Source organism: Leptosomus discolor, chromosome Z (genome assembly GCF_034619465.1).
Source record: "Leptosomus discolor isolate bLepDis1 chromosome Z, bLepDis1.hap2, whole genome shotgun sequence".
NCBI classification, from domain to species: Eukaryota; Metazoa; Chordata; class Aves; order Leptosomiformes; family Leptosomidae; genus Leptosomus; species Leptosomus discolor.
In genome coordinates, this window is record NC_141419.1 from 7,564,787 (window position 1) to 7,587,034 (window position 22,248).

Genomic DNA, 22,248 nt, shown 5'->3' on the forward strand with positions numbered 1-22,248 from the left:
TTATTTGGTCTCTGGTGGCTTTTTAGAAGACCATTCAACACTTTGGCTGGCTTTCCAGGAAAGTCAGAGAAGTTACCCTTCTTCCCCAGGTCCCTCTGACAGTCTTAGCTCTCCGTGCGCAGTCCGGTGGCAGTAGCAGCCCGATGGCTGGGTGTTGGTGGGCTTGTTCGTCGGTGCAGTGTGACAGGTCAAAAAAAAATGAAGTTGCTCCAAATGGCTTTGCGGATAACGGCATGTCCCGTGGTTTCCCTTCGTTCGGCATTGCTGGGGAGGCACTGGCAGTCGAGGTGCGGTGAGGCAGCGGCGCGCTGGCGCGTGGCTCTACCTGCGGTGAGAACTGCGGTGGCGGTGGATGTCTCGGGGCTAAAGGAGGGTGCGCTCCTGGTGATGTTGGAGTGAGTGGTGCAGGCTGTGCGTAGTTTTAATGGGCAGTTCCACAGGGCAGTCTGGAGACGAATGCCTGTTTTATCCGGCTATACAGCACATCTGTGTCAGATGTGGAGCGTGATCATATGGTAATGTGCGAACTCACGTGTCAAGACGTGGCTCTAAAGCTTTGTTGGGAGCTGGGAAGGAAATGCAATAGGAATACCAATGCTCGCATTTCTGTGTTAGACTTCTCCTCCCACCTGCTACACTGCAGTACAGCATGTTCTTATCTGACTTGTTAAATAACTTTATGGTCTTCATTCAAATTTGTGCTCTTAATTTAATACATGGCAATGACTATTTCTAGTTAATCAAAAACAAGGAAAGCAGGTGCTGCTGGAGATAGTGCTCTGTTTCAAAATAAATCTGAAACCTCACAGTCTGAAAGGTCATTTACTGGCCAGGAGAGGAACCCTCCTACAGATGTCATCTGAAGTGACAGTAAGTGCACGTGATGGCTAGGGTCTTGGTGGGAGGGGGTCAAGTGATGTGTCATGGACTTGATCAGACCTTTTAACCAGGCAAGGACTTTTCTGCTGTTTGTAGTGGGGTCAGTAGTTGGAGAACGCTGCAGGATTTTGAGGCTATTCCTGTAAAATACCTTAATCGATAACTTTGGTTTTGCAGGATGTGTAGGTGGGTGGGTGGGGCGGGGGGGGAATGTTTGTTTTTACTTCTGCCAAAGCGGGACTGATACAAGTGAAGGAATCTGTGCAGAAGCACAGCGGTTTGTTCCCATAACCAGGACAGGAAGAGCTGGTTGTGACTTGGTTTGGTTGTGATGTTAATGGCCCTTTTCTGTTACAGTCACAGTCCTGGTGGCAGATGGGAGGGTCAGTCCTTAACACCAATCTGGTCACAATTATTTCCACAAACTGCTGCTGTGTGTGCTGCCATGCCACCCGGACAACCCCGACGAGACCCAGCCACTGTTTCTCTGAATTCTCTCACCCTCTCACATGACCGGAGCCTCCCATGTGCTTGAGTGTAAGTACTGCTTTCTCTTGTGCCAGGCACCGCGGTGGGCCCGTCCGCTGTGGTGCCCAGCAGCTCGGAAACGTGGGGAATGCTGATCAGGACTGTCACTGCTGCATATTTTCCCCCCTGCACAGTCATCTGCACTGAGTCAGAGGAGCTGCCTACCTGCACCCCGCGGGCTGCTGCTCTCGGGCAGGCTCTCGCTCTGCTGTTATTGTGGAATTTTCAAGACACATCCTGTGGCTTACCGCTTCCTCGGGGCGCATCGGCGGGGGGACCTGTCATGACTGCTGTGTGTTTGCATTGTGATTCTTACCCACCTAAAATAGGTTAGATCTCCTTGTCAGCTTACTGGTCTATTAAAATTAAGGAGGTCACACGCAGGCACCCTGCTGAAAGTTTCCTGTACTTCAGCGGGGTTGCCCTTCATCCTGCAGGCCTCATGCAGTTGGTAAGGCCTTGTGCTGAGCCCGCAGGAGGCTGGCTCCTCTCTGAGCCACTCTTCCTACCCCAGCAGGGTGAGGGATTGCTGCTGTTCCCTTTGAGAGAGGGAACTCCCAGGCTGAGCTGGAGAGTGGAGTGCAGAGGGCTCCTGAAAAGTGTCAGGGCACAACCATGGGAAAGGAGAGTTGCTGAGATGACCCCAGGCTGGTGGACAGCGGGGCCATCGGGAGCTGGCTGAGTGGCTGCGAGCTCTGCAGAACAAGTCTGGTGAGCCCATCCACCGCTAGATCTTTCCTTCCAAATCAAGCGTGCCATCCTTCACCCTCCACCAGTGGCCAAGTCATTCTCCCATGTTGTCTGCATTGCTTCCTGCTCAAGCCAGATGCTTGCTCTCAGAATGAGGAGATTGCCGGGGCTGCATCCTCCCCAAAAGTGCAAGGCACTGTAAAGGGAATCAAGGAGGGTGTGTTGGGGTAGGAAAAAACTTTGATGTGAAAGTGAGGAGGGTGAGGGTGCTTGTAAAGAGGAATGAGGGGTCCACCAGTGTGTTTTGGGGTAGAGAAGGAGAGCAGTCTCCTCTTTGCCTTCCCGGTTGTGCTAGAAATAGATGGAAAAGGTAACTAAATATCATCAAAGGAAAGGCTTTGCTCCCACTGCACAATGGAAGGATGAACAGGCAGGGGAAGAGCCCTTCTTCAGAAGTCAGTGCTGCAGGATATCTTGACTTTGTACTTCTCTTTTTTTTTTTTTTTTTTTTTACAGTCAGTGCTCAAAAGAGGGAAGGAAGAAAGGGGAAGCTGTGCTGCGGCAGAGGTCAGGGTAGAGACTGCTGGATTCTTCTCTCTCCTTCCACTGGGCTGGGCGGTGACACAGGAAGGGCCCCAAGCAGCGGCTGCAGCCCCCTGCTCCCAGCCCAGCGGGGATCAAGCACTGGGTGTCTGTGGGGCCACAGCTGCTCCCCGGGGTTTGCTTGCCTCTCCCCTGCGCCAGCTGCCTGATGCCCTTCTTGCTCGCTGAACTTTTGTTTGAGCTCATCTGGTTCCCTCCCTTCGGGGGTTTTCCAGGATGTGGCTAGCTCAGCTCTAACATTTTAAGGCGTTTCCACAGGCAGGAATCTGACCCAAGGCTTCTGTACGGGCCGTGGGAAAGGGGTTGCAATGTAATGGAAGCACATGCATGCACGGTGTCGTGTGGGGGCTGTGGCGATGCCACCCGTCTGGGGCAGGCCACCTTACAAGGAAGCAGGTTGAGCGTCAAACTGCTGTTTTCACCCAACTCTGAGGCTGCAGGGCTGTTCCTCTCTGCAGATAAGAAGAGGAAGAGGTGTCCCGAGCACCCAGCAGCTCTGCGCTGGGTGTTTCAGAGGCAGTTTGAAGCACAGGCTTGCTGTGAGACAGAAATGCAGGAAGCAAGTAACTCCACAGGGTAGATGTTGCACCAAAGAGGGCAGAAAGGTGCCACAGCTGGAGAGGGTCTGGGTCCTGCTGAGGCTGGGGGTGGCAGAGACCTGCCATGCAGGTACCCATCAGGGCTTGCCCTCCAGCCACATGTTTTTCAGTTCACCTCTCACCACCCTGGGGGTTTAGGCCTTGCATCCCCTGTGCTCCCCGCGGCCAGGGTTTGCCTGTGGAAAGTTTTCCCTCAAGGAGTTGCACCAGGGCAGCAGAAGTGCTTTCTGGCTGTCTCAGCTTCTCCTTGAGCAGACTGCCCTGAGCAAAGCTGAACCCCTTGCTGCAGCGACTCGGGGGAGCAGCAGCCAGCTCGGCCCTCCCGGCCAAGCCACGAGCGAGAAGCTGCCCTGTGCTTCCCCATGGCCCAGTGTGCCTCCCCCGCACCCCCGAAGGCCCCCATTGCACAAATGTTTTGGAGTACATACAGCGTCTGGTTGAGCAATAGGTCAGGAGGATTTGCATGGCGTGTTGGCCTGGGGGAAAGGTTTCCGCAGCTGTTGCCTCACTCGGAGGCGGTGTGGTGAGAGTGCTGCAGCGGGGGCTGCCCGCCCACGGGCTGCTGTGGTGGGGGAGCAAGAGCTGGTGCATTTAGCTACTGCTGCCCGATTTCACCCTCCACCTCCTAAACCCTGTCCATGGCAGAGTCGCTGAGCCGCTGGCAGGGGATTTCCAGCACAGCCCTGTGGATTGCCTCTGGAGAGCCGAGCTGTGGCTCCAGCAGGACCAGGACCTTGTCATGTCCTTGTCGCATTGCCTCTGCTCCTGAGGTCTCCCTACATGGATGCTGCTGTGATTCCTGCAGGAGAGGAGATGGCCAATTTGGGGCTGGGGTTTTGCCACAGCAGGAGTGGCTCATTTGCAGGACCTGATTTATTTTGGTATTTCTAAGAAGCGTGGGGCTGTCCCACCTCAAACACAGCGCAGGAGCCAGGTTGGTGCAGGATGAGTCAGGCTGCTGCTATTTGCATTGCATCAGTTCCCTGACAGTGTGGGGTGCTGCACAGGCATGTTGGGAGGAACGATCCCTGCTTGCTGTAGGAGCCTGTCCCCAGCCCCTGCACCTGGCCAGCTCCCCAGGGTGGGCGCGGAGGCTGCAGTCAGGGCTGTGGGGATAGTTACCATGTGCTTTCCAGGGCCCTGGGGCCAGCAGCAGGCCCATGGCTGTGGCAGCTGATCCACAGGGCTAATTCCCAAGCAGCAGCAGCCGAGTCACCTGGTGCTGCAGCAGAACCAGAATGAAAGTATTCCCATAAGGGCCTCTGCGCTGGACGCCAGTTCTCAGGACTGCAAGGAGCAGAGTTGCTGATGGACCCTCAGCCATGTGCCTCGGGGGTTTCTGCACAAACCCCAAGTGAAAACTCCAGCCTGTAGCGAGCACCAGCTGGAGAGAAGGCAGGAGGAGAAACTGGAGTTTCCTCTGGCCTGTCCCAGTGGAAGACACCTGCCTGCATGGTGGATCAGGGCATCTGTCCTGCTTGGGGAGCAGGGAGCCAGATCTGGGCACAGATTTGTTCAGCACTTTGCTCCCTGGCTAATGCACGGATGGGTCCTGTGCGGTGGCGTCACTGGGCTCCCAGGGAGCTGCGCCCATAGGTCTCGCAGGCAGTGATGGCAAGGAGCCCTGTGCTGCCCGTGCCAGAGGGCAGATGCCCCTAGATCAGCGGCTGCTTTCTCCCAGAGGCAGCAACAGCCTTTGCAATAGGTTGCCAGCAAGTAGCTTCACTCCCCCTTTACCTGGGCCTTACTAAGTGCCAGATACTTGTGGGGTCACTGCTGCCAAGGGTGTCGGCGTCTGATGGTGGCAGACAGGGCAGCGCCAGGCCTGCAGGGAAGGGCTGTGCACACAGGGCTGGCGAGACACGTTTCGAGCAGTGGGAACAGCAATGCAAAGAGGTTGCCCGTCGTGGCAAGGAGCGGCTGGTTTGCATAGCCTTCTCGCAAGGCAGGATTATCTCCCAGGCGGGAAGTGCTGCTGCCACACGCTCCCCTCCGCAGCACCGGTCACGTTTGCAGCGAGCACTTCCCTGACTGAATCACCACTGTTGCACACACCGCTTTGGGCCAGGTGCCACAGTGTAGGGACCAGTCCCCTCTCTGCTGCAGCAAGAGCTTGCCTTGGCACCCCCCCTCCCCAAATTGCTGTGCGACCAGGGTCTTTGCAGCACGGTGGTGGTGCGGCCATCCCAGGCCAGGCAGGGGAAAGACCAAACGAACACAAGCAGGTGGAAAGTGGCTGCCTGTATTTCACAGCAGCAGAGCAGCATCCAGCAGCTGAGGGGGAAGCTCATGGCAGGGTGGGAGCAGCATGCAGCCCCCCCACTCCCCCCCAGGACTGGACCATGGCATGGGCACAGGGCAGCCCTTCACCTCACTTGGGAGCACATTCTCCGGGGATGAGGACCCCCTCAGCCAGCCCAGGAGAGCCAGTTCCCCCTGAGTGCTGTTGCAAGGAGCCAGCCCAGAGTTGCAACATGTGTGCGGAGCAGCTGACGGAGGGGACTTATCTGGCCAACAAGGAAATAAATGAGGCAGTGCCTGGGTTTTGCAATCCATCCACAAGTCTCCGGCTTGTGCAAGGTGACCAGGAGCTGGTGGTGACCTTACTCCTCGCTCCTGGAAGCTCCCAACACGTTGCAGCAGCTCAGGAAGCTGCTTCTTGCTGGGCTCCACCAGAGACAACCTGCCCAGGGCACAGTCAGCCCCAGGGGTGGCCTCAGGCAAGCAGTGGCTGTTACATGCCCTGGGCAGCCCAGGAGGCAGGGGCTTGCCCTGAGCTGCCTCCCAGCTGGTTCCTGCTTCTGGGAAATTGCTGCAGTTCTGCTGAAGGGGCAGGGCTGGGCAGGACGGGGCAGAGCTCGGCTGGCACTGGGGGATGGAGGCACATACAGGGACACGGGAACACAACCGGGACTGCGCTGTCCTGCCCTGCGTCCTGCGGTGCCTGGGCAGGGAGAGACATGTGGCTCCTGCCCGTCTCGCCGATGCTCTGCTTACACCTTCGCTTACGTTTTCTGCCTGTCACGGAGCTGCTGGCCCCAAAAGGCTGCCTGGGCACAGGGCCGGCTGCCAGGGTGGCTCCATCCACCGGCGTCCTTTAACAGAGCAGACGGGTGAGAGGGGAAGCAATGGCTGGAGCTCTGCTGACTGCAGGAGCGCCCAGCCGGGCTCCCAGTGGTGACTGGGGCAAAGGATGGGGCGCCTTCCCTGGCACCTTCTCCTCCCAAGACCCTCCTGGGGCAGGCCATTGCTGCCCCGTGCTGCCCACCAGCAGAGCTCAGCACATTGCCCCATCCCCACTCTGGCTGCAGGTGGCAGGTCCCCTCTCCCTGACCATGGATCCGTGCCCCCCCATGCCCCCCAAGTTCCCCAGACACTACCTGCCGGGCTCTCTCCCTCGCTCCCACTGGCACTTTGGTCCTCCACTTCCCCCAGCAGCTCGGGGCTGTCACCACTGTCCCACCGCCGCGGGTGTTCCTGCAGCTGGGACAGGGTGTGAGGGTCTGGGGTACCAGAGTGGTCTGGGGGAGGCTGGGGGACCCCACAAGGGACTCACCCGCTGGCGCAGGCTTTGCTGTTCCCGCAGTAACTCCAGGAACCGGCTACTCCACAGCAGCTTCTCGGCGCCCAGCTCGGTGCAGAGGAAGCGGACGTCGGCCTCCAGCGCCTCCAACCTCCCCAGCACGGCCTCACTGGCGTCACCGCGCCGCTGCCGCTCCGCCGCTGCCCTGGCACCACAGGTCAGCCCCCGCCAGACCCCCACGACACCCACCTGGCCCCTGCACCAGGGACGCCTGCACCGCTGTGCCGGGGACCCACCTGCCTGCCCAGGCTCCAGCGCAGAAGTGGAGTCCCTGTCCTCCTCCTCCTCTTCACTCCCCTCGCTGCCACTTTCCAGGCTCAACCGCAGCGCCATGCTGAGCTGAAAGCCGCCACGGACAGCAGGGACTGATGCACCTATGGGCAGCTGAGCCCGGATGGCCCTAGCACCAACCCCAACTGGGGAACCCTGCCCCACCATGCCCTGGGGACCTACAGCCTGGCTGGTGCCACGGGGCCACCCAACAGACCACGTTGGAGAGCTCCACAGCCCCCCGTGGCGTGGGGGCACCCTGGGGAGTTAGTTACCTCTTCGGTGACCTGGAAGGCGCCGTCCCAGCAGATCTTGTAGCAGATCAGCAGGTACTGGGGGGGGAGAGGATGGCAGCCACACAGTGAGAGCGGCAGGCTCAGACCTGCCCCGGGGAGCGCAGAGCCCAGAGCAATGTCCCCGTGTCCACAGGGCTCTTGGTGGACAGAACCACACAGTGCCTCAAGCCAAGAGCCAGCCCCTAAGGATGAGGATCCCAAGCCCCCCAGCCATGCCACCAGATGGGTGGATGCCCACCCAGCTGCCCCAGCCACACCAAACCACAGCCCCTGGTGTCACCGGTACGGAGACAGAGCCCCGGCAGCACCCCCACCCTGGCCCCAGGCCCTGGTTCAGGGCACATGCCATGTTTGGAGCCAACACAAAGGCGTGAAGGCCCTCAGGGAAGGCCCCCTGCGTTACCGACCCATGCCAGCCTCCAGAGCCACTGCAGCCCCCGGAGCGCCATCCCAGAGAGCGACAGGAGCCACCAGCACCCACCACGCAGGAGCTGCCTCCACCTCAGCACGGGCGGGCTGCGCTGCCTGCCCATGGGGACCCTGCAGACCAGGAGACAGCGAGATGATGTGCCCGCACCCCCCGGGAGCCGCCGCCTCGCTCACCAGCCGCAGGGGCGGGTGGCAGCTGCACGGCGCACCGCCACACGCCAGTGTCCAGCCCGGCTTGCCGAGTGCCAGACTAGCAAAAGGGAGAGCATTTGTGGAGCCAGATCCCAGCACGTGGGACATGGCTCAGCAGGGACGGCTCCCCCTTCCCGGCTCTGCACCCCCCTACCTGGTGGCGGACCCCTCCCAGGGCGGCTGCTGCCCCTCCTGCCTGGTGTCAGCTCTCGGCGGCCGCTCAGCCGCTCGCTTGGGCTCGATAAACTCCTGCCTAATCCTCTTGGTGACGAGGCTGTGCAGGGGATTAGCGTGTCTCCTGCTCTACCTTTGGTGGCCACAAGGACAGTTCCTGCTCTGCCACCACGCATTTGCACTGCTCAGGATTAATCTTCTGCAAGGAAAGGACTTGTGATTTAATTTTAACATTTTGCTTTCATTAGCATCCAGGTAAAAGCCTGTGCAGCTTGCTCTGATGCCTGTGTCCAAGGCCTGGCTTTCCTGGGGATCCTTAGGCACCCGGGCTGTTTAGGAAGAAAAAAGGAAGTCTTCAGAAATAACACAGGAGTTTTAGGAACAACTGCCAGAGTCAGACTCCAGTGTCCACCTCACGCCCCTCCTGTAGGTGATGGTGTTTTTGTCCCCAAGCGATCGGAGATCCCACACGCTGTCCTCCCCCCGCCGTACAGTATCACCGTGGGGAAGCTGGTGCTGTGGAGCTGTGGCCACCACCGCTCGCTCTGAGACACACGACGGTTCCTCTGCTGGGGCAGACCCCACGGCCTTGTCCCCTCACCCGTCTCACCGTCTCACGGCAGCCAAAGGGCTGCTGCCCACCAGCAGGAGCTGGGAGGGGTGGCCGCTAACCGTGAACCGAGCATTTGCCATTTAGCTGTCTGCCCTGATCGATGCACTGGCTCCCCAGGGCTGCTGCCATCAGACAGTGTCCTCATCAGAACAGGCTGTCCCCTTCCTTTAGTGACAAACACTGCCGCAGGCAGGAAGCATTATGTTTTCCCCTTGTCCCTGCAGCACCCTTAACACCGATCACAGGGAAAGCGAAGCTGACTGACCCTTGGCCACAAAAATCGCCCGTACACACAGGACTCCAAGCTACACGAGCCCTTTGCTGTTCCTCTGCAGGTAAATGTTCTGGCCAAAAAGGTACAGCAGCTTTCCTCGAGGTCAAAGAGGCGCAGCAAAGATTTTTACCCTCTGAAGTTCAGGTGCTCTTGCAATCCTTGCTTTGGAACAGCAGCAGTAGTAGGAGAAAAACTGCTTCTGTATCAAGGCCGAGAAATCAAAAGCCATCAGCTAAGATTTCTTTTTCCCAGAACTATGGAAAAGCAAGGCCTTTGGGGAGCTTGTGCTACTTCCTCGATCTTCCACCCCCCTGTATTTAACCTCTGTAACTTAAAACACAACGAAATAGCACGGCTTTGCTGCTCTCCCGTGAAGCCGTTACATCCCGACACCCCCCACAGATCAGCAGCGTGCCAGCCACTGGCTCTACCACGGGACAATGAGCTCCCACCGTGAACAAATACGGAGCTGCCTTCATCTCTGAACCAGCACCAGAACAAGGGAGAACTTTGCTCCTGCAGACGTGCCGCCACTGTCGGGCACTGCTCTGCACCGACGGGGCTGCCTGGCGGGAGCTGAGAAAGAGCCACGACACCCGGGGAGCAGAGGAGCAGCAGGACGGAGCCAACGCCCGGCTGTACCGAAGGCACAGGCAGGTGCCAGGAGATGCCAGGCCAGGGGCACGACTCTTCCCCGTGACTCTCCCCGCGGCACTCTCACCATCGGCCATGTTTAAGCAGATACAAACAGGCTACAGCGCCGGTAACCAAGGCAATTTACCACCTTGAGAAAAGCAAAGCTTGTTTCAACATCAGCGCTGGTATCTTTACCTGGCTACTGTGAAAAGCACCCAACTCATCCCTCTGTACTCGTCTGGTGGCAATCCAGCCTGCTCATCCCTTATCTGCGGGCGTTCTGCCAGTATCAGCAAGAACTGGTTTATGTCCAAGTCCTACCTTGAAGCGGGATCAGTTGAACACAGCCGGAGATTAGTGCCTGGCAACCCTTCCAAGTACTCAATGTTATGTCTACCAGAGGAAAGCAAGCACAAAGGAAACCTCCTGAGGGCCATGAGACAAGGGACAGCTACACACAGAAGTGGAAGAATTCCAGCATAAAGCAGATGGAGAATAAAAGCACCAGGAGTCAAATTCTGGACTGAACAAAACATGAGAAGAGAGACAAACACGTAACTTTATTGTTTATGTACAAATGACAGAAGTTTGTATTAAAAAGAGAATCCACCCAACCTCAAAGACAGTAAAGAGCAAGATGGCTTTGAGCTCCAGCCTTCCCTGCATCTAAAAGCACTGCGTAAATTTTAGGGGATGGTGTTTAAAGGTGGAGAAAAGGGTTAACCACCACCTTCTTCTCTGCTTCAGCAAGAATCAAAATGAGCTGTTCCACAAAATGAAGACACTTCCACTCTACATGGGTTAAAACAAAGAAACCAAAAGTCAATTTGTTAACTATACACTTTGGTTTAAAAAACAGAACAACAAACCAACAACAAAAAAAAAACCCCAAACAAAAACCAGACTACAAAGCTAAGTATCAGCAACAAAAGTAATCTAAGTCTGACAACACGGATGGGATGTACTGAGTCGTGCCCCAGTTCCAGCGGAAAAAGAAACACCTCTCCACGGGTCTGCAGATGACAGGGGTGGCAGCAGCAAGATCAGCCAATTTTAGGAAGTTCCTGACTGAGGTGGAAGCACAGAATAGTCAGGAATTCAGGACGACTACTACTACTACTACATCTTAGTCCTCCTGCAACTCAGGTGATTTAAAAATGATGCGAAGTACGTGGTCCAAGATTTTCTGCCCCCACCTAAGTTCTTTGGAGTGAGCCACTCCCATCTGCAGACGCTTGGCCAGAGAGCTGCCATCCTGCTCACTCAGTCGACTGGAGTTTTCCTCAGTGGGGATTCATGTAGACCTAAATCCCAGAAGCATCAGCACTGATGAGTCTAGTAGTCCTGCAGAGGAAGGAAAGACAGGCACATTAGGACCTTTCTGTCCCCAGTTCTGCCGGCAGAGCTGGGATTCTCAGTCTTCTCTCACTTCTACACACCATGAGTTGCAGGCAAAACAGAAAAGAGATTGTTTTTTTTCTTGTAGCTACACATTCAAAACAAAGGACCCTTTGAAACCTTTGTTCAAGAACGCATCAACCAAACCCAGATGCTTTTAATGTTCCAGATCATGAGAAGGTAACAGGACGCGAACCAGCTTTTTTGAATAAAAGAGCACAGGGCTCAGCTGTGACCTAGCTTCATGACAGGCCTACCTGGGCTTATTTACTGTTAAATCCACGAGACAATGCTTATTTCATACCATGACATTCCTCAACCATGTCAGTAGGATCTTAAATTACAGCAGGAGGAGGCTTTATAAGATTAGGAGGCAGTCAGCCACTGAGTCTACAGATGAGCAATGAAAACAATGACAGAGCACTGATACTTACGGCTCTTGGCTTTTTGTTTAACTTGAGATCAATCCTGTGGTTGGAAAGATAAGAGAAATGTCCATTTCAATACATTAAACCAACACCGGAGTTCAAAGAACCAGCTACTGCATATGGCACAGGCTACAACAAAGACTATTTGGTTAATTCAATCCACATTCTCAATTCGGCTGAGCCAAATCACTGTCCCAACATTACTGGACAAGACAGCAGCAAAGAGACAGAGCGTGGATTCTTTACTGTTTGCCAAAATGCATATTCCGTCCGCTCAAAAGAAGAGTTAATAAAGGTTCATAACAAAAATCACAGGGAAGTTATGCAGCATAAGGAAATAGGGTTAAATACGCATGCTCTATGTTAATTTGTTAGCTGTGTAACTATGCCACAGGTAATTATTTAGACATAGTGGTAATGGTTATTTCCTCGGAGTAGAGATAGGAGTTTAAGAGGACAGGGATTACAGGAGTCAAAGGTACTGAGTTATTACATTTTTCCAGAAGGAAATATCCAAGTCTATGCTATCTCCTTAAGAAGCAAAGCCAGAAGAATCAGTTTTTAAACTAAGTTTTTAAGTTAAAAAAAGTTTATCTATTTAAAAATGAAATAGAAAGTTAAAGAAAAGTGAAGTTAATTTAATTTTGCTGAAGTTATTAAATAAAATGTTACCTCCATCACGCTTTTCTGTTTTTAAAAAAAACTTCCCAGCCTAACCTAATATACATACCTACAATTAAACAGATAAACTATGGGTTAGAAAGGTCTCAAAAGGCACATTGGTGTCTACACACTAACAACACAGCACAAGTACTAATTCAAGTCAAACTTACTCAAAGTCATAATCAAACATGCCAGACGGGCTGAGGGGCAGCATTTGAAAGGAAGAAAGCAATAGAAATTAATATACTAACGAATTAAATAAATTAGTTGATTAGCCACCCTAGCGAGATTACTGAAAAACAAAATAAAATAAAATAAGTAATAAAGCCAGTGTTCAAATGCCATAAAGTTCTCAAGGTATCTTAACCAGACCTGGGCACACAAAGCACTCCAGATCCGGCAGTCCAGTGTCCCCCTCCCCAATCGGATTTCTGGGAAAAAGGTGTTAGAGCAGGGGCGGAGCGGTTCTGTGGAGGGAGCTTCGGGCGCCGAAAGGGGAAGCTACCCGGGACGTGAGGGCGCACACAGCTCACGGGCGGAGAGAAACTGGTTTGCTTGCGAAAACGAGCGGGCAGGGGGTCAGAAAGCGGCGGCTTGTCTCAACTGTTACGGCAAAGCAAAGCGTGTTCAGGCAGAGGCAGCGACGACACACAACTCGGTGCCCAACTGTGCACCCGCACGTCCCCGTAACCACCCCCCGCTCGCACCCCTTCCTCCGGAGAGCTGCCAGGAGCACGGTGACCTGCCAGAGCTCGTTACAGCTCGGCGATGTTCCCACCCCTCGCCTCGGCACTCACACGCGCACCCCGCGCTGCCGCTGGACAGCTCTGCCCCACGGCTGACAAAGGACTCGCCACCACGCAGCTGTGACCTCTTCAGCACGGCATCCCTAGGACACAGCACCGCTTCCTCCTGAAATACCTTTCGGCCATGAAAGCTGCTGAGCACACAGAGAATCACCATCTTGGCCTCCCGTGGCCGCAGAGGGGACAGGGGACGACTTCAGTAAAGGCACTGGACCTTCCACCCAATTCCCTGTTTTCAGCTGTTTGACGCTAAGCTGCCCATCCACCCCAGTTCTGCCCAGTCTGAATCCACCTGCCCACACCGCTGTCGGTGCCATACGAAGTCGTGGAGCCGGTGCACCTTCAGGGTGCCCATTCCCAACACCTCCCAGTTCTTCAGGAAGAGGTGAGCAGAACTCAAACGTATGCTAGCAAGCAGAAAAGCTTCTGAACAAAAAGAAATGCCAACATTTCTTTCTATTTTTCTCTTTTTCATGCCAGAAACAGACCTGCAGCCTCTTCCCAAAGAGCACCCTGGGCTGCAATGCGTTTTACACGTAGCTGTACTTTCAGCAGACTGGGACTGGTTTGTTGCTGGGCTTTTTTTAACCTGGATATACTTGAAAATCGGTCTTTTCTGCCCAAATTTAGGGGATAGTCAGTAATGGCAATCACAATTTTAACAGTTTTTATTGCAAACAAACTTAATTATCTTCTTCTCTTAATTACCTACCTGGCCACGCTAAGCACTACAAAGCAGTCCGTTACTAACTTACTAAGCCTCTCCATAACGTAGAAGTGTCTGACATGTCTCTTGGGACGATGAGAACTGCCACACCACATCAGACCAGGGCTCCTCACGTCCAGCACTGTCCCCGACAGCAGCCACCATCAGCCGCTTCAGCGGAGGGAATGCAGGAGAAACCCCAGAGCAACACCACCTGTCCGCAGGGTGGCTCCTTCCTAACGCCTGTCGCTAAAGTTCGGGTGATGTAACGGAGCAAAAGAACTTGCGTTATTTACAGCATTTGTGTCGCACCCCACTGCGCCCGCAGCGGACGGGCTTGCTGGCCACGGGAGGGCTCAGCAGATTTTATAGTCTGTTTGAAATAGCAGTTTTCGTAAGCTGTACTTCAGCTTTGCAGATTGTTTCTCTGAACTTGTATACGCTGTAATGCCTCATGTAGTGCCTGAACTTCTTTCTAATTCTCTACAGGCAAAAAAAAGGGTTTTGAACTGCTTCAGGTTCCCAGCTCAGGAGGAACCAAAGGGACATCCAGCACTTTAGGATGTTTGCCCAGCTAAGACTGCTGTAGGAAGGAAATTCTGACCTAAGAATTAAAGGCACACTAATGACTCAAAACCTACTAATGGAGAAAAAGCAGTTAAACATTTTTCGAGCACTATACCTACCTCCACAACTCCCAAACCAACCTTCCCCAGCAATCTCTGTAAAATATTACCACTTTTCTTTACAATACTTCTCTCCCGTAATTCTAAGGGAAGGTCCCCTAAAGAGGAAAGCCCATCCGCACACAAAGCCAACAAGCTCCAAGTTTCCACCAACACTCGATTTCTAAAAGCTCCTTTACTTCACAGTTGGACTTGATGATCTTACAGGTCTTTTCCACCCTTAATGATCTATGACTCTAATAATCTTTAGGTACCAGCTCCAGCAACCATTTCCAGAGGTGCAGTTCTGCAGTAAACGTCTCCTCTTTCCAAGAGCACTGATTTCCACGGGTTTTCCACCTTAGGGCCTGACCCCACTGCCACTCCTGCAGAAATCCTCGGGCTACCTCTGCTGAGGGGCGCCGGGACACGGTTGGCAGCAGGTTCCGTGGGCCCATGGAGAGCAGCGCTGTAAGGCAGGGTGTCCATTTCACACTTCTGAGCCATCAGCCGCCAGGCTGCACCACGCCTTAGGGGCTCATCTTAAGGGAAGAACTGGTCATCTAAATGCAGCCATAAAGAGCTCAGAGAACCTTTTTTTCAGGTGAATTTCAGTTCAGTTTAATAACGAACACTTGGGAGGTTAATGTGACAAAGCAACTCTTCTATGCTGTAATAGGAAGAGACTCAGTTTGGGATGTGACAGCTGAAAGGGCTTGGAGTGGAAATCTTAGTGGAGACGCCGGGAGCGCCCACAACCCCCAAAACATTCCAGTCTGCTTTTTCACCCTCCTTCCCCAAAGGAAGTACTGATGTTCCTGTCTTGGTTCTGCAAAAGCCAAGCAGCAAGCACAGGAGGCCAGGACTGCAGCCTTCCTTTGCTGGAAGGAAGACAGCTTGATCCTCCTGGACAGACAGGAGAACTGAAAGAGCCTGGTCAAAAGCCTAGTGTACCATAGCCGGGGCGGGTCCCCCGTGCTGCCTCGGTAACCCCTTCAGCATGCTTTTCCCTCCTTGACACAACGAGGGTGGCAGGGTCTGATGAACGCTACAGGACCGCACAACTAAAAACCAGGAAAACCACCAAAACAAGTGACCTGAGCTGCTCGTTATTCTAACAAGGTACAAGTTCCTTTCAAACAACAAAGTAAATTCAACGACAGCTGACCCTTCAGAAGGAGTGACAAGAAGGCTGCTGGTACCACTAACCTGTGTCGATTTTTGTTCTTCCGTTTTTTGTGGCTGCTGTGGTGGCTCCCAGAAGAAGTAGAGGAAGCAGCTTTCTGGGGTTTTACCCCCTGCACAGACCCATCCAGCTCTTCAGCGTCCTCCTGGTTGGGCTCATTCTCCTGATTGTGAAAGTCTGGAGAAGTGTCACTTTCCGTGCCACTGCCTGGCTCCCCTAGAGCACGACACACACAGACGGGCACAGCGGTTACCTCCCTGCAGCTCACAGCCCGGGCTGCCCTGGCAGAGCCCCACACGGAAGAAGCGCCCCCCGGCAACAGTACACGGGGCAGCAGAGACACGCCAAGCCTTACGGCTCCAGGAGGTAAAAGAACCTGAAAAACATTTCTGAAGGACAGTAAGCTACCTCCTCAGCAACTGAGGCTCACGAGAATCGTATCTGACTTGGGATCAATTACAAAAACATTTTTAAACCCTAAACGTAAGTGGCTCTTCCCCACGCCACCCGCGACTGACCAACAGACACACGAACAGAAACGCGTTGCTTCAGCTCTTCCAGCCTCTTTCTCCAAAGAGCAACAAATCCATTTAAATAAGTTTTATGCACAATAAACCCTTTGCTGGGCATAAAAGTTTACTCGAGAAAGGATGCTCGACTTCACTTCTGTTTCTCACAGCGCTGCTTTGCTGACTTGTGCAGCCAGCGGTTGCGCTGGGAGCGCTCAGGAGCCGGCCTGAGAGGAGCAGATGCAGGTCCCTGGACAGGGAGCGCTGCGGGGAAGCAGTGAGTACCGCATGGATCCAGACAACCAGAGACACGGCTGAATGGTGGGGAGAAGTGTAGTTCCTTCCAAACTCTGAGAGAAATGAAAAAGTGACTTACGCTTCTCAATGAGCTGGTCCTGAACTCCAGCTAATGCACTGACCGCCTAGAAAACCAAGAGGGACGTTAATGAAAGCAGCAACTCACTTGCCACTTTTCAAATGCTCAGAAACACAGAGACCACCTCACAGAGAAAGACAGATCAGGCCTTTGCCTGAAAGAGCTTACAACCTAGCACCAGCATGGCACAGCAGAAGGGCGTTAGAAGCAAAAAGATAAAGACACAGATGGCAGTGACACACGCATGGCATGGGTGGCTCCTGTCTGTGGTTCCCTTTCACCTTTCCGGGCACTAGGAAAAGGGTTTCTGAGAGAGACTGCAACGGGGGATGAAAATGCTCAGGTCGGGGGAGGCTGGGCAGGTACAGGAGCTTAAGTGGAAAACGGGTCCTGCAGCAGGGGGACCGGCTGCACCGAGGGACAGGGAGAGGGACGTCTGCTCGGTCCCGCCGGGGCCCGGCACTCACCGCTGCCGAGGTGACCGAGGACTTGCTGAAGAGCCGTTCGGCCTCCTTGAACTTGCGATTCCTCCGGTCGTTTTTGCTGTTGGAGTTCCTGAAACAGAGAGAAACAACATCGCGGGGGCCCGGCGGGGCGGCCGGGGCGGCCGGGGCGGGCGGGACTCACTTCTGGTTGGTGAGGTAGCGGTCCCAGCCGCGGATGATGTTCCCGTACATCTGCGTGTCCTCCAGGTAGCTGCCCTCGAAGGCGTAGATCTGCCGCTCCAGGTTGGCCAGCGTCTCCTGCCGGGCACAGCGCAGCGCATGGAGCGGGCCCGGCCCCCGCCCGCCCCGCGGCCCAGGCCCCGCCGCCCGCCCGGCCCCGCCGCCCGCGGCCTAGGCCCCGCCGGCCCCGGCCCCGGCGCTCACCGCCAGCTCCTGCTTGCGCTTCACCAGCTCGGCCAGCTCCCGGCGGGTGTCGGGGATCTGCGGGGGGCCGCCGGCCTTGGTGTGCAGCGCGGCCATGGCGGCGGCGGCGGCGGCCTGCGCGGGCCAGGCCGGGCGGGGCGGGGCGGGGCGCGGCGGCGGCTGCGCTGCCGGGAGGGGCCGCCGGGGGCAGCGCCGAGCCCGGCCCGGCCCCGCCGCCCCGCTCCGCCCGCCCGGCCCCGCCGCTCCGCCCGCTCGGCCCCCCCCGGCGTGCCGGCGCAACGGGAGCGCCGGTGTCCGCAGCACGGAGGTCAGGAAACTTCAAGCTGAAAAGGCGGCAACAGCCCTCCAGGCCCCGGTCCAGGCGCCGCACGGCTGCGGCTTCGGCTTCCAGCACCCCCCACGGGCTCTGCCCGCCGCCAGCGGGCGCTCCCCCCCCCCCGGTCCCGCGGCCCCTTCCCCGGCACCGGACGGGTAACGGCAGCTCGGGGCGGGCGACCTCGCTCGGCGGAGCCGGCCTGCGGCGCTGCTGCGGTGGGTGACCCTGCGCCTGTGCCCCAACCCCGGGACCGGCACCGAGCAGAGTCCCACCGCGGGGGGGGGAAGGATGGTGCTTTGTCTCCCTTTTTCCTCCCAGCGCCGCGCCTCGCCTCGCCTTTGCGGGGAAAAAAGCCCCTTCAAAACGGGCCATTTCAACTCCGGACCCCTTTGTACCCCTCACCCGGACCCTCTGGGTTCGAGCCTCTACTGAATTATGTTCGTCTGAAGGCTCTGCAGCCAGCCAGACCCCAGGGGCTGCTTCCCCTTTCCGCGTGCCGAGCCTCTCCAGCTTAAAGCCCACGGTGATTTCCAGCCCAGCCGCGGAACGGCCACCCCGGCCGCAGGCAGCGAGGAAGGGCCGAGCAGAGGGGCCGCGGCACAAACCCACCCCTCCACCTGCAGCCTCTCGTCACGTGGTTTTATTTTTAAACTTATTTGGTGACCTCAATACTGAAACAAGTAGTGAAAGTTCAGCTATTTCAAGGAATATAAAGAAAAAAAAGGACGTTAGAAAAATATTACAACTAAAAGCAATTAGGGTTAAATTTACAAATTCTTTATTTAAAAACCCCTAGAGCATATATAAAGGAGATCCTCCCAGTCAAAACTCATTCTACCCACTCTTTGAAAACCTATGTCAATGCCCCGTATTTACACCCCAAGTGTTCCAGCCTGTGCACACCACATGCCACCCCTCTAGACACCAAGGATACACACAGCAGGTGAGCCGCGTGCGACCACAGGATAAACATCCAGGCAAACCAGTAAAGAGTGTGGAAAATCCACATTTCTCATACCGTAAAGTGATGGGGAGAAGACATCCGAAATACAGATGCAAGAACTTTCAGCGAGCGGAACTGTCCTCCTTCTTCCTAAAGCCTCGTTTTCTTTTAGACTGTTTTAAACAAGTGACTTGTATAACTTTTTATAAAAAGAAAACTTAAACAGTGTAAACTCCGGTTAAAACATGTCACCACATAAAAGGAATTGATGCGTAACAAACAAACCCAAGAAGTTATTGGTGGGGCAGGGGTGGTGTCAGAAATAAAGCCCCCAGCTTCAGACCTGCACCCTCAGCATCCCGGACAGCTCCTGTCGGAACACGCCCAGGGAAGGCCTGGTCTAGACCTCAGCCCCTATGTCACAGTATCGGCACCTAAAGCCCCAGGCAGTGCTTAACTTCCACCTCAAATCACCTTGTGATTTCCAGGCAGTGTATTCCAGGGAAATGTTCATCCCTGAAAGTCACCACAAGGCAAACTAGAGACCCAAACCACACAAACACAGGAGGGGCTTTGCAACGTTTCTGCCTTTTCAGCAGGAAGCTGGGTACATTCTGTCTAGACTCCTCCCAGGCAGGAATCTGGCAAGCTCTACCAAACCAGATGTGTTATAGAATGCACTGGGTTACTTTCTAGCTAGTATTTCAGTTAAGTAGCATTTTCAAAGGGCTATGACAAGACAGTTAATAAAAAAAATTTTAAATACGCTGGCTGTGTTTCACATTGTTTCTAGAAGAGGACAGTCTTTCAACATTTGTTGAATATTTCCAGCATCAGAGCTTTCACACCCAGGTGCTCTTTTGCTTGTATGGGGGGGAAAAAATAAGCAATTAAAAAAAAAAAAAAAAAAAAAAGAGAGCTGTATTTCCTGATATGCAGAACTATCAAAGATGAATAATTGGTGAAGTCCCCCAAAATAAATTAGGGGAACAGATCAGCAACAGAAAAAGGACTTTAAGGCAATAAGAGGCATTAGTGCCGCGATGCTCCCACGTTCCCATCCTGATGCACATTCAGCCACAAAGGATTCCTCTCCCCTGACCCCTCCCCAATTTCCTCCTCATCTGTTAACTGTCAGACTCTTCCTCCTTCTCCTCGTCCTCGTCATCGTCCTTTGTGTTGGCCTCAGATTTATCTGAAGACTCATGGAGAAGAACATATTCCCTGCTACTGAACCCAAACTTCAGTACGTCCTTCTCCTTCAGTTCGTAGTAACGCTGGGGTTCGATCCGCTGGTTATTCAGGAAAGTGCCATTCCCGGAGCCCAGGTCGATGATGTAGGGCCTCACCCTGCGGCCCACGGTGCCATCAGCACGAGTGTACTCCACCAGCCTGGCGAAACAAAAAGCACCCGTTCAACCACAGCAGCCAGAGGATGGCGCGCCCCAGGAGCGGGGGGTTTCCAGCGCACCACCCCTGCGTGGGCAATGCTCACCGCACCCGCCGGGATCCCAGCCCGTCTGATGGGGCAACGAGAGCCCGCGTGAGACTGAGCAGACCCTGGCAGACCGCGTCGCCTCTGGGGACGGGACACAGCGACTTCCCCAGCAGAGCAGACGGCCATGCCCTAAGGGAGCATCCTTGTCCCCAGCAGCAGGCAACCCCTGCAGTCCCAGAGGGGGTCAGCAGGCTTTGTTGTGAAAGACCACGGGAACCAAACCTCTCCTCCAAACACCCTTCCTGCCGACTAGCCCTGCCGGTTTACCCCACGCAGGTGCACCCGCAGTTTGGCGCTACGCCCCGCTGGGGTGTTTGTCTTACGAAAAGGCCGCTCGTGGTTAAGGGAGAGGAACCACAGACATTGCACTCGCTGCCAGGATGACTGGCAGCAGCCAAACGCGAACGCCATCTCTCCCTAATGTACCTACAGCAAACTCGGACCTCGTGACTCTGCGTACCCAGGGGTTTTTTGTTTGCTTGCTTGCTTCAAAGGTCCTAAACAATCTCGTTCCACCAGCAGGCAGTTGATACTTACCGGTACTGAAACACAGCGTGCTGTTTCGAGCAGGAGGGGTGGTCGATGGGAATATCTGCGATTCGGCGGTGCCTGCCCAGCAGATAAGCACTCTGCCTGTGAATGTACATGACCGGGAGGAACTCGTCATTTTTGAAAGGGTAGAGGCGCCATCGCTTCTTCGGGATCCGAGCCTCGGGGGGCTCGCTGTACTTAATCACAACGCCTCGGAAAGTGTTGGTATCCTCCAGAAGCGCCCCAGACAGTTCAAAGCTCGGCTTCTCCTTGTTTACAGCAGCTTTCTCTTTAGGCTGGTGATCAGATTGCCCAACTTCTGGACCCTGGTCCACACCGCTGCCTTCGTTACTTTGTCGATGCTCTCGTCTCCTCTCGTTATAAAACTCCCTCTCCGCTTGCTGCTCGCGGATGGTCCGAGCATCCCTCTCTCGCTCGTGGCCTCGAACCCCAGGCCTTTCGCTTGGATTCTTCCGCCTGTCAGAGTGGTCTCTGTGTCTCTCTCTGTCACCACTTCTCTCTCTCCTGTGTTCTTGCTCTGACGGGTATCTCTGCTTTCGCTCCTCGTTTCCTCGACGACAGCGATCGTCCCGCTCCTGTAACGAAGAATCGCTTAGAGTGGCACGTTCAGAACTGGAATGAAAGAGCAGCAAAGCTACTTCGGCTTTTGAGAAAATCACAATCCTACACACAGAAAACGCGTACCTGGGTGTGCCACGTGCAGGGCTAACACAAAAGGACAGAAACTTATTTCCTTGCCAAACTACTCCCATTCCTACCATCTGCACTCAGTAAAGCAACAGTGAGAACCACCACGACGTCTCACTAGCTCTGGGCAGACAAAGCAGCTTGCAGGGACAGCCTGTTTGAGCAGCAGAGGACGGGTTCACACACACGTGTGAACACCCTGTCGCTCACAGTAACGCCAGGGATGGGGAGCATGAGCTACTGAAGTCGCCGAGACCCTCCTTTTCCCAACACCACACACGACGAGGACGAGGAGGAAATAACTACCAGGGAAAAAGTCGGATTCCGTACCTCGCACGGCCAAGTCTGACCGGAGCAGCCGTCACTGCGGAGCCAGGAAGCGCGCACGGCCCCGCCACCACCTCCGCGGGCAGGGCCGGGCCTCGCTGTAACCGGCAACGCCATTTACCTGCTTCACCTTCACGGCGGCGCGGTGCGGGCTCCGGCTCCGGCTCCTCCTGCCGCGCGGGGACCGGCTCCTCCGCCCGGACATGCTCTTCCTCTTGGGCGACCTTGAAAACAACGAGAGCGAGGCTGAACTGGGGGGCCGGGGCCGCGGCCGGGACGAGGAGCGGCGGGGCCCGCCGGGCGGCCCTACCTGCTGCTCCTGCCGCGGCTGCCCTGGCGCGGCCCGACCGGGCCCCGCCGCTCCTCGGCCGGTGGCGATCGGCTGCCCCGCGCCGAGCGGGAGGTGGAGCGCCGGGGGCTCCGCTTCTCGGCCTTCACCGCCACCGGCCGCCGCCGCCGCTGCTGCTGCTCAGCCGCCGCCTCCATCACAAAGGCAAGTACGCGCCGCTACCCGGAAACACTTCCGCCGGGGACGCGCCCGGCCCCGCCCTCT

At 55.4% G+C, this 22,248-nt stretch overlaps 3 protein-coding genes across 5 annotated transcripts; all 3 read right to left on the reverse strand.

Annotated features, from left to right (window-relative positions):
• Positions 1-6,320: 6,320 nt before the first annotated feature.
• On the reverse strand, positions 6,321-8,177 carry LOC147413211 (uncharacterized). Its single transcript, XM_086480022.1, has 6 exons — positions 7,856-8,177; positions 7,428-7,630; positions 7,119-7,221; positions 6,856-7,022; positions 6,680-6,782; positions 6,321-6,394 (listed from the first exon to the last, which is right to left on the reverse strand). The coding sequence occupies exons 1-6, from the start codon at positions 8,175-8,177 to the stop codon at positions 6,321-6,323; spliced, it is 972 nt and encodes a 323-aa protein (XP_086336148.1).
• A 2,105-nt stretch (positions 8,178-10,282) lies between these two features.
• MEAF6 (MYST/Esa1 associated factor 6) lies at positions 10,283-17,468 on the reverse strand. Of its 3 annotated transcripts, none has more exons than XM_086479491.1 (7): positions 17,373-17,468; positions 17,131-17,246; positions 16,971-17,058; positions 16,504-16,549; positions 15,642-15,834; positions 11,599-11,632; positions 11,069-11,110 (listed from the first exon to the last, which is right to left on the reverse strand). In XM_086479491.1, exons 1-7 carry the CDS (start codon positions 17,466-17,468, stop codon positions 11,102-11,104), a joined length of 582 nt encoding a protein of 193 aa, XP_086335617.1. In that variant the 3' UTR covers positions 11,069-11,101. The 3 variants fall into 3 exon arrangements, with proteins under 3 accessions (XP_086335618.1, XP_086335617.1, XP_086335620.1); XM_086479494.1 differs by lacking the exon at positions 11,069-11,110 and adding an exon at positions 12,265-12,322 and having other exon boundaries at positions 11,598-11,632; XM_086479492.1 differs by lacking the exon at positions 11,599-11,632 and having other exon boundaries at positions 10,283-11,110.
• A 975-nt stretch (positions 17,469-18,443) lies between these two features.
• Positions 18,444-22,181, reverse strand: SNIP1 (Smad nuclear interacting protein 1). Its single transcript, XM_086479571.1, has 4 exons — positions 22,006-22,181; positions 21,817-21,919; positions 20,667-21,256; positions 18,444-20,023 (listed from the first exon to the last, which is right to left on the reverse strand). Exons 1-4 carry the CDS (start codon positions 22,179-22,181, stop codon positions 19,759-19,761), a joined length of 1,134 nt encoding a protein of 377 aa, XP_086335697.1. The 3' UTR covers positions 18,444-19,758.
• Between the last annotated feature and the right edge of the window lie 67 nt (positions 22,182-22,248).